Source organism: Gopherus evgoodei, chromosome 2 (genome assembly GCF_007399415.2).
Source record: "Gopherus evgoodei ecotype Sinaloan lineage chromosome 2, rGopEvg1_v1.p, whole genome shotgun sequence".
NCBI classification, from domain to species: Eukaryota; Metazoa; Chordata; order Testudines; family Testudinidae; genus Gopherus; species Gopherus evgoodei.
The window spans coordinates 48,148,855-48,159,869 of record NC_044323.1 but is presented as its reverse complement, the minus strand read 5'-3'; the positions used below and the strand labels follow the sequence as shown (position 1 = coordinate 48,159,869).

The window sequence follows — 11,015 nt, the reverse complement described above, 5'->3', positions numbered from 1 at the left end:
GAGAAATAACCCAGAATAGCTAGCTTGCCATGTGGACACTTCTTCTGCACTAAGAGTGCCTTTTTGTAGCTTAATCTTCTTTGGAATAGCTATTGTGCTTTAAAGTCACATCCCATCTTATTCTGCAATAGACAGACCCTAACACATGGCAGTAGTTGTCCAATCTGAGTAACAGTTTATTAATTCTGGAATGAACAACAGAGGCGCGAAGACTAAATAAAAATTCTTGGACCAAGTTTCAGTAGTTCTCTTTTTATTGCATTCGTTGTCTAACAATAATACTCATTGGCAAGAAATGTATTTACACTAACGAATTAATTTTAATCGAAGATGATTGTTTTGTTTTTTTTTAAATCTGTAAGAAAACAAAGGGCCACCATGATGTTTTGCTTTGAATGCCTCCAAATAACCAAATGTAAAGGAATGTTGTTTTTGGAAACTCAACGATCCAGAGAAGTACATATTAACCAAGCACAAGAGAACAAGCTCAGACAGGGCACTACTGTCTCTTCCATGCAGATGATTAGACACCAAGATGTTCAAATGAAAAGTCCAGGATTACATGCAATTCATACACATTTGACCTTAAAAAAATTCTGAAACACAACCATCTCCCTTGCTAAGATAAAAAGAAATAATAAAAAGCCAGTTTTTACAGTGGCACACAGTGCATTTCTGTTTTTTAGCTGCCCAGTCTTTTAGCAATATGTATTAACACCTGTTAGCTACCAGTGATTTATAAGTGCAACATCACTGAAAAATACAAAAGCAGTAGTTATAACAGTAAATGCATCAGGGAAAGCAAATATATTTTGGGGAGGTTCACTGTGCACTATGTCATCTCCATTTGAGGAGGCTTATTTGTTCCTTATTGTCTTTCGTGCCATGTAATTCTTGTTTCTTCTGGACACTCCATCAATATTGTCAGTCTTCCCGCATTTACACCCCCGTCTGCTCCCTCTGTGGTCAATGGCAAAACTCACACTGAAAACAATAGCAGGATTAGGCCCTTTTTTTGCTCAGTTTGGGGCTGATCCTGTAAAATGCTGAGCACCTTCCTCCAAAGCCAAACAGTGCTGAAAGCCCTTAACACCACACAGGATTAAGCTGGATAAATTAGGAGATTTGTGCCTAATAAAGAGTCCCAATTTCCGAAAGAAACAAGCAGCACAAAGAGCTAAAGGCAAAACCTCCCAACAAGACATACATGTCCCTTTAGTCATTATTTACTGACTATAACAAAAGTCCCAGTCCCACTGCCAGGTAGTGAAAGAAGGCCTGTCTTAGGACCAGGAGGGAATCTGACGGCTCAGTTTCATGACTGTGATCTCACAGCTTTCAAATAGGACAGTTTTAAAATGTGCGAAAATGCAATAAAACATATACAGAGCTTTGATGAAAAGGACTGTGCAACATGCACCTGATGTATAGCTAATTGTGTGGTGACTGGATGAGTCACTTCTGACATCACAATCCTGCCCCATAATCAACTGCTCAAAGCTCTCCAACAGACATCTAAGCTAAGTTTACAAAATGTACAAAAAGTTTTTCTTCTTGTAATACTAATTCTATCCTGCCAAAAGAATACAAGGACAACATGCAGAGGAATGTACAGAGGAACAGTCTGTATATGGTTTTAATAAATTTTTTTGTTTAAAATCTTGTGATTCATCAAGTATATAAAACATAACATGAAAACTGTGAGTGAGGCTAAAAACACATCGGAGTTATTATACAACTGGTACAAACTGCTAGAGCTTTGCTCTTATGATGTTATCAGAACCCTTGATGTGTGTCTTATGTGCATGTAGCCCGAAAACTCACAATTACCTACATATTAACTGTTACTAATCTCTTCAATACAGTGTGTAAGTTTGTGTATGTTTACGTACACACAGAAATGCAAAAGTATTTGTTAAAAAGCAAACCACAAGCCCCATCACTTAATCATTTTCATTTCTAGAAATGCTAATTTCTTTCATTATTCTGAATCATTGATAAAAAAATTCTCAGTGAACTCTGCCCCTTTCATTTGAACTGTTAAAGACATCCAAGTTGCTCACATATGTGCTGTCTAGAACCAACTTTCTATTTTTCAGCGTTTTGGACCAAATTACGGATTTTCTGAGATTTGAAAGCTTACAGAACAAAAGCTATAAACCAGTTTGCCTGCTCTCTAGCTGAGGTACAGCACAGGACTAAGCAAGTGCTATTAAAAGGCTCAATCCTGCCCCCACTGAACTCAATGACAAAACTCCAGTGGGAACAGGATTAGGTCCCAAAACAACATCATTTTGCTTGTCTCCCTCTCAGACACAAAATTTTTCTATCCATTTGAAAACACGGCTAAGGAATTGACACACAAACCTTGTTTTTGAAAACGGTCCTTAAATTTCAGATCTGGCACCCTGTACAAATCGCTCTTTAAGATACTTTTTAAAGAAATACGGCTATGCAAACATAAAACTTTCCTTCTGATTTTCAGTTCCATAGCACAGGCTACTAGACTAGAACAGTATATTCCAGCCCCACATACACAACATGATACTGCTGCCTATGCCTTCTTTGATTTCAAAAGGAACACATCAGCAGATGAGCTTCTGTGGTGGGGCATCATTGTCTCTGGTTGCTTGTCTCAACTGTGTGTGCTCTAAACAGCAATTGCTGATGAGTTGCATGGATGGCAGCTGGTGCTTGTACGCATAGTGGACGTGCTGAGACCTGAGGCTGCCAGATGATAAACATCCTGAATTCCCACTAACATCAATGGGAGTTGAGGACTGATGTGGCTTCTGGGAAATGCTGCTCTAGATCCTGTGAACACTCTTGCTTAGAAATGCAGCATTGTCTCAGCTCCATCATGGGACAATAAATGGTTACTGACATAAAAGCACCTACCCAAGCTGATATATAAACATAACCCAGCTCTGTACAGCTTTTGTTACTTTTTTGCTTCATTATTTAGTTTTACTCCATTAATAGTGATGGGCTTTATGTACATAAACATCATTAGCTCTGCTAAGGCAGGCAGATGAAATACAGAAACCGGTGGATAATACTAATCTGCATTATGCAACATTAAATGGGCTGAGCTCCTCATTGCTTTGCACTTGGTGTAATCATTTACACTGGTACACAGTGGGAGTCCAACACCACCTAATCAGAATGACAGCTTTAGCACTCACTTGCCCAGATGCAAATGGCTCCACAAGGTACCAGGCAATGGGGAATGAGACCCATACATATTTGGCAGTTTGTACAGAACAAACCATGGCCTTTTGCTCCAGAACGGTTTCAATGCTACTGCTGGATTTCAGTGCAGACACTGGCTTTTCTGGGGCTAAAATTATGAGAGCACCTTTGCATCTTCTATTTCCTACATCTGAAAAATCCCACTCTCTGCCTCCTTCATTCACTTTTTCACAGTCTTTTCACAGCTAGAAGATGTGCATAGGTACATAAACTAGGGCTGCCTAACCTATTGGCACTAGCAGATCCAGAACTCAGTTACCACATACAAAACTGGGTGAACGTTACCTAACCAGTTAGCTGTGAGTGCACCAGCATAGGAGAATAACTAACTGGGGTACATCTGGGATAGGCTGTATGGCTGGATTAGAAAGAATATGGCCAGAGTGTAGATGTGCTCCAGGGACACCAGGCTGCAGAATAGCCCCTAGGAAGCTAGCACACCTTACAGAATACCTGAGACTGCTCTAAAATCCTCACTGGGACTGGTGACTGGCTGTCCAGGGATCAGGAAGCCACAGAAGTAGCTTATTAGAGTCACATTTGTGTAAGATACCCTGCCAGCTAGGCTGGGAGCAGAAGATTCATCTATTCATTCAGTACAGGACATTTGTCCATTCTCTTCCTTCTTACGATAGTGGTAACACACTATTCCAAACTAGCATTGTTCTTAGGGGACGCTTACAGTGAAGTGGTTAAAGGTATTCTGAGTTTTTAATTAGCTATATAATGGGCAAATGCATATCATGTCTCAATACGGGAAAGAAAAATTGTGACAAACTTTTTATGGTTTTGTCGAAACCACTCAAACTGTATTGGTCACAAACCACTGTGACTGTGACATGACTGTGTGTGTGTCATACATCAATGACTATCGTTAATAAAAAGGAATCTTCAAATATACCTTATCATAGAAGGCAGAGCAGAACTCAGACACTGCTTGGTCCACTTTGTTTTCAATAGTGACTTTGCATTTTATACTTTTATTTTTAACTGATTAAATCTATTTTTTAAAGTTAGATTTTAAACTCAAATAATTACAAAAAGTTTAAATTCACCATTTAGCTCTAAAGTTTCTATAAAACAGTAAAAACAATAATTACTAGCACATAAATCAAATTAGCTATCTGCAGAATCAGAACCTGATTTACAACGAGGTTAACTAGACGCTGCTCTAAAGAGCAAGAATGAAAAATCAATGCATAACACACACAGTCTGCCTTGGGCTTTTAAGAAAACAAAGAACATAAATAGGAACACGCCCACAGTCTATTATGCACAACCACGTAAAACATTACCATCATGTAAACATAACTTAAGGAGAAAATAATCATCTAATGCATTAATCAACATTGTATTTAAAATAGTACATTTCCAGTCTCTTCCAGATAACTTTCTCTTACCTAAATATAACTTCATAAGCTCCTAAAATAACTGAGCATTAGTTTCACCAGGTCGCAATGACACTGTAGTATAATTTGTCTCCTAGAAAGGAGATAGAAAGATTCAACTGAAGAGATGATTTCTCCCCACAATTATATTTCTCCTCTTTTTCTCTCTGGCAGCATTAGGAAACACCAAGACCTACCAGAAATATCAGTGCTGTTTTAATAGAGTCTCCTTCACAGCAGTTTCATTACTTTATGTCTATAGATCAATGAAATATATACTAGAAACATGTAGAAAGTAGATTTGGAAACAAAAAGGAAGCCATTACTTAAGTAGATTTGTCAGATTCATACGGAATGAACTAAATTGTATCTATTTACAGAGCTTTCTACAGGTAAAAATACTATTATCATTAAAATGAAATTTTGACAAATGTTAGCTAACATGAGCATAGCATAAGACATTCCAGAACTCTGAGCTTCAGAAGAGCTAAAAAAAAAAAAGGTAAATGTCAAAATATATGATGGGGAAAAAAATCCCTTTAAAAATCATTCAGCATGTGCAGTTAACTTTCAGTCTGCTGAAACTCCAAGTTTTTCATTTTGCATCAATAACTAACAAAACAAGAGTTAACTCCTGGCATGACGGACTACAGAGATTAGTACTTATGTCAATACCTATGGAATGCATTGAAGGGAATGGATGTTGCTATAACCTATAAATGCTACTACACAGTAAGCATTGACTATAAAGCAATAATGTAATATCTTCATCTTCCCATTATGCAAGCTTGTTCATTGTCCTCCAATTCATTTGGTGAAATAATGAAAATTTAAACAGAGGCTGCTAAGAGACTGTAATACCACATAGTGCCAGATTATACTGTTTGCTTCATTAATAGACATATCTATATACGAGAAATCTCTGAAGTACGTAGCGCAACAGCCAATTTTAAGCATTCCAAACATTCTGCAAAGTATGCTTCAACGCTGAATTTTTAGTGGGGGGTGTCCTCAGGACACTCTATTTAAAACAGGTAGTGCATGACAGCTTTGCATTTAGTAGTCTTCTTCCATATTGCAGCCAATATTAGTTGGCCTTAATATTAGTGAATCTTGTTTTTCTTTGAACAGCATTTTCTTTCTTGCTTTCTTTCTTTTTTTTTAAATTGCACTTCATTGAAAACTGAAAGCCTTTAGCAGGCTCAGATCTGGAGATCATTTCAGCAGACAACAGTTGTGATTAGATCACAGCCCTGCAGGTCAGAGCACAAAGCTCACTGCCCCCCAGCACTCAGTGGAGACGGAATCTGAAGACGTGGTATTTTCCTTAAAAATACAACCCCCTCCAAACACCCAGGTTTTTTTTTTTCAGAATTTGTTTATAAAGGAAGCTTATCGCGTGTTACAGAAAAGTTTATCTGTACACCCCATGAGCACAATGACCAGTGTACTCTAAAGATCTATCGGTTTTGCCAGGGTTAGAAAGTCAGCCTTGCTCAGATATTGGGAGGATAAATGTTACCCTCAGAACCCCTTGTAAAGCAGCTTTGCCTCCTTCTCGTATTAAATTACTGTACAGTTCACAAGAGTGTCAACCTCCCCTCTTTTGCCCAGAAAGGATAATGACTCTCCTGTCCTTATCTCCAGCATATAATTACAAGTCACTGAACAACTGAGTTTGCAAAACAGTGGCATTTCAAGGTACTGATGCGAGCTGTAGCCTGTTCCAGCAGATAGAACTAAATATCAGAATCGTGTAAAAGAGCTGAGATTCCAGTTACAAAGATGAGTCAATGGTAACAGATGTGAGAACTACTCCAGTTTCCCAAATTCAAAAATCTCCACTGATCATTGCAATCTACCACTAGGGATCCTGTTCAAAATGTGGTTGTGATGCAATGAACCACATCCCTCTTTGTCACACTGGTTACCAATGTGACCAAAAACAACCAGCCCAATACAAAATAGCAGTTTGAAAGGAAAACCCCTCAATGTTTCTCCAAAATAGGATACCTGGCTTGCAAATAACAACAACAAATAAAATAAAATAATGGTTTTGGATTGTTCAGCAGATCAAAAATAAGAGCATGTATTGTAACTGCAGGAAAATGTAGCCAAACAATATAAACTTCCCTATTTGTTCTATTTATAGCATCATATTTGTGTACATATTCCTGTGTAATGACCACAAGAAAATGGGAGGGGTACTGTAGACAACTTGAGTTTCTTTGCCTGAATCATCTCCACATTAACTAACATAATAGTAGTTCTGGCTCATCATTGCTCATTAGCGCCCTCTGTTGCATCTGATGAAGACTTGTCTAGTTTCTTTGACTTCCTTTGAAGCCGCTCCTGTTCTTTCTTCCTAAGCTTTTCCCTTTGCTTTTCCATTTTTTCTTGAGCTTTTCGAGCTCTCTCGATGGACACTTTCATTTCCTTTAGCTTTTTTTTAATGATTGCTCTGTCCTGGGAAGATGTCATACCAAGGGTCTAATATTAAAGAAAGAAAGAGAATTAAAGAATCCCATACGGTTTCGTTTATGGCCAAATTATGTAAATTAAATAAATAACTCAAACCAGAAGACAGTGAAAACTGAACAAACTCAACTAAACTGAAGACAGTGAAAACTTGAATTAAAGTCAGCTAGGAAACAGGAGTTCATGACATCAAGTTAGTGCACTGAAAATAATAATACTTTGCCCTTCTATTGTATGTTGCCTTCCACGTAAGGAAATCAAAACACTTTATAGAATATTCAAGATTCTGATCAACTGAGAAACACAGGTACACAGAGGTAAAGTGATTTGCCCAGCGTCAGAGAAGTGTGTGGCAGAGCTAGGAACAGACCCCATATTTCCTAAGTCCCAGCCTTTGCTTTTGTCACAACACCATTCTCTGCCCCATAAAAAATCTTGGAGCTACAGAAAGGTTAAAAGCCAAATTTTCAAATAGTTGGTAAATGTTGTGTGCCCAGCTGAGACACTTAGGGCCTGAATTTCACATATGCTGAGCCCCTATAACAACTGATTTTATTTATTTTATCAGCAATATGCTCATGATTTCATTGCAACAAATTAATGCACACTTTGTATATCAAAACTTTTAAACTGTGTATCTAGTTCTAATATACTATCCATGGTCAACCCCTTCCCTGATACATATGAAGACAAATGTGTGGTAGAAAGAGACTGACAATGAAGCATATAAATGGACTGATGAAGAAAAATAAAGCTGCACATGACACTCTCTTCACCAGCAGTCCAATATTTAGGCTTGGAAGGATTTGATTTTTTTCAATTGGTAAATGTCAGTAAACGCTGATTTCACCATACACACACAAACTGGGGGAAAATATTTCCATTGGTAACAACAGAAATTAACAGATAGACAAAAGTGAGAAAAATGCTGCTTGAGAACTTATCGGAGGTTGATTTCAAAATATACCAAGTAAATATCCTTAAATGTGCTGTTAACAATTTGTGTTTTAACTTCTTGAATCTCAGTATATACACTCTCATTAAATAATTACTCTGACCCACCCACCCACCCACCCGTAATTTCTTGCAACTGTGAAAATTGAAATCAATGCAAACTGGAAAAAATGCTTGACAATAAACAGATATTATTTGCTGAAATTATAACAAAAGTTTGAATTCTGCCAAGCCTACAGATATTTTACCTCTACTTCCGTGCTGATATTTAACATCCTACATAGCTCACGTTTTTACAAAATGGAGTTGGATGAGAAATCTGTGCCTTCAAATACCACTTATGTATGCAGTTATCTGATCTGTGCATGCAAATGTGGGTAAACTGTACACTCACATTTTTTGCAAAGCAAATGGGCCTCAATTTCTTTAAAAAACGGGTCTAAATGATTCTAGTAACACTCTGGCCCTCTGTGCCATGTCTGTTATTATAGTCTGTCTTCATTCCATACACAGTCCTTTTCTGTACTCCGAAGGAATTCTCTTTTTCTCTAAGAATATCTCCAATTGACAATACACAACGTTCAAAGTTTGTCCCCAAGATAGTCCATTACCTTAAGCTTACTCCCATCCAGCTGAAGGAGATGCTCTCCATTAATGTTTTGGGCGGTGAATTCAGAAACATACTGTTCAAAGTTGAGGCTCATTAACCAGTGGGAAACTTGCTGTATGCTCCATTCCTGGACAGCACGATTCTGACACTGACTGTGTTTAGGAGACTGTCCATCATCAAGGATCTGTGACAAAAATATGATGCATATAATTAAAAGGGCAAAACTGACTAGCAATGGCATATTGCTGCACATACTTGCAACACTACAGTAGAGGTATTTGTACTATCTTCATTACAACACTTCAGTAGTTATACACCAATGTATTACACGGTATCTACCCAGATATCACATAGTGCAACAGAAATAGCTTGGTAATTTTAGTTTTCTGTATGCAGGCACAAGAAAGAGGAAGTCACAGACAATGACTGGCTAGGGCTAGGCGGCATAACTCACAATGGGAAGATTCCCATCCCTTCTCCAGGTTTTAATCTTTTAACATGTCTTTGGACAGAATGTTTTTAAGGATATACTGGAATGTTGTGGTCTACCTTAAAGGAGCATTACAGTATGTTGGGAAAGTTTAAAATATGAAATTCAAAAAATTCCTTAAAAAAACCACTCCAAAATTCAAGATGATGATAATAAATAGCCAAAGTTATTGTCTATGGAAGACTATAAGAAGACACATAGTCACAGTACACAACAGACACTAAGCCATATCCTTGGCCCCTGATTTGGCTGCTCTGTGCTGTGTGAAGGAAACAGCAGGAAAGCTATACTAAAGGAGACAGCTGGGGATTCCTGGGTGATGTGAAGCTGGCATAGCTCCTCCCCCCTGTGCCGCATGTGGGGTATGCTGGTATTGAGCTGGAACACATGATGCTCTGATCAATCCTTGATCAGTGAAGCAGTTGCTATGGGACTACTGCAGTTGGCGAATTTAGAACAGTCTTTAGGCTGGTTTAAATTGCACTGGGGGCTGTTTCAGGCCCTAGCAGGCCCTGTATTAGGGATGGGGAAAGATGGCATAAACCCTAAAGCCTAAGCTTTTGCCTACTCTGCACCAAGCATGAGCTCAGCACAGCGGAGGATTCAGTCCAGGGTACTTGTGCTGAAATGCAGCCCCCACAAAACACCTCAATAAACCACAAGGAATGTAATTTGCTATAAGCCCAAAAATTGCAGCAGGAAGGGTGACACCTGTGGGCTTGTGTTTGTGCTTTAAGAGGGAGATTTGCCACACAACAGAATAAGATCAAAAATGCAAATCTGCAAATGAGATGACAAATTGCCACGCCACGGTCACACAGTCCACCACAAAGAGCTCACTAGTATCTCACCTCATCATCAATCATATCCAGGCTCTGAGTGAGGGAGCAACAAAGAAATGGGAAAGAAAAGCATTATAGAAACAAAATACAGAACATGTAACAGCGTGCAAGAGAATTCAGGCAAGGGCAGCACCGCGATTTGCAAACACATCTGGTTATTGAAAAACAGCGCTTTTAAAACTATTTCCAAACCCAGAAAGGTTATGCTAAAAGCTTAACTACAAAGCACACAATTTCGTAGTTAGGGCCTGTCCTGATCCTGCACCACTGGTCAATGGGAGCTTTGCTGATGACTACAATGGAAGCAGCAAAGACCTTCAATTTCTGGGGTGTGAAGTGGAATAAGAATGTGTGTTTCTCCTCCCCCCTTGCTTATCATTCTTTTGCCTCACAAGTGGTTATGTCGTCTCCAGCAGGGAGGTCTGTGGAAGAGGTTCCTGGCAGTGCCACTAATAACCCCAGGTCTGTAGCAGTCAGCAGTGAATGGCTAAAGACTCATCCAAGCAGCATCCCCTACAACAAGGGCTGGGTAGGTGTCCTCTGCAGCACCCAGTGGACACACTGACTGATTCAGAAACTGCTATTTAGTATGCAGCAGAGGACAGAGAGGCCATTATTTTATTTTTATAGGCCTGTTTATATTAGATATTGCAGAGACAGGGCTTAAAAACTTATCATTTGGAGTACCAGATACAGAGTATTATCTACACTAAGAGACATAGCACAATAAGAATTATGTGAAATAATAAGAAAGCAAATATTTAATAATGTAGGTTTTATTGAAATGTACTGTCAAAACAGAAAGATCATGTAGAATGAATGAGCCTAAATGAACAGATCTTTACAGTTTGCTATTCTCATTAGTACAGACAATTCTCACATGACCACTGCCCGGTAGTCTACTGTGGGCACAGAAAACATCTACTCTTAAACAGCAGCAATATTCCTACCATAGTAAGTAGTGTCTATAGGACTTCTAGCCTTGTAGACTTAAACTTTGA

General features: G+C 38.6%; 1 protein-coding gene across 9 annotated transcripts in view; it reads right to left on the bottom strand.

Moving 5' to 3' along the window:
• Positions 1–236: 236 nt before the first annotated feature.
• The window catches only part of PPP1R9A (protein phosphatase 1 regulatory subunit 9A), a 258,577-nt gene continuing 247,798 nt past the window's right edge, over positions 237–11,015 (bottom strand). For 6 of the 9 annotated variants that reach the window (XM_030550586.1, XM_030550585.1, XM_030550584.1 and 3 more), the window contains 3 exons: positions 10,024–10,047; positions 8,684–8,866; positions 237–7,130 (listed from right to left, as the gene is read on the bottom strand). In XM_030550586.1, coding sequence (XP_030406446.1) covers positions 6,918–7,130; positions 8,684–8,866; positions 10,024–10,047 — 420 coding nt within the window. In that variant the 3' untranslated portion in view covers positions 237–6,917. The remainder of the gene's footprint in view (positions 7,131–8,683; positions 8,867–10,023; positions 10,048–11,015) is intronic. The other 3 variants (XM_030550587.1, XM_030550593.1, XM_030550592.1) reach the window with 1 other exon arrangement.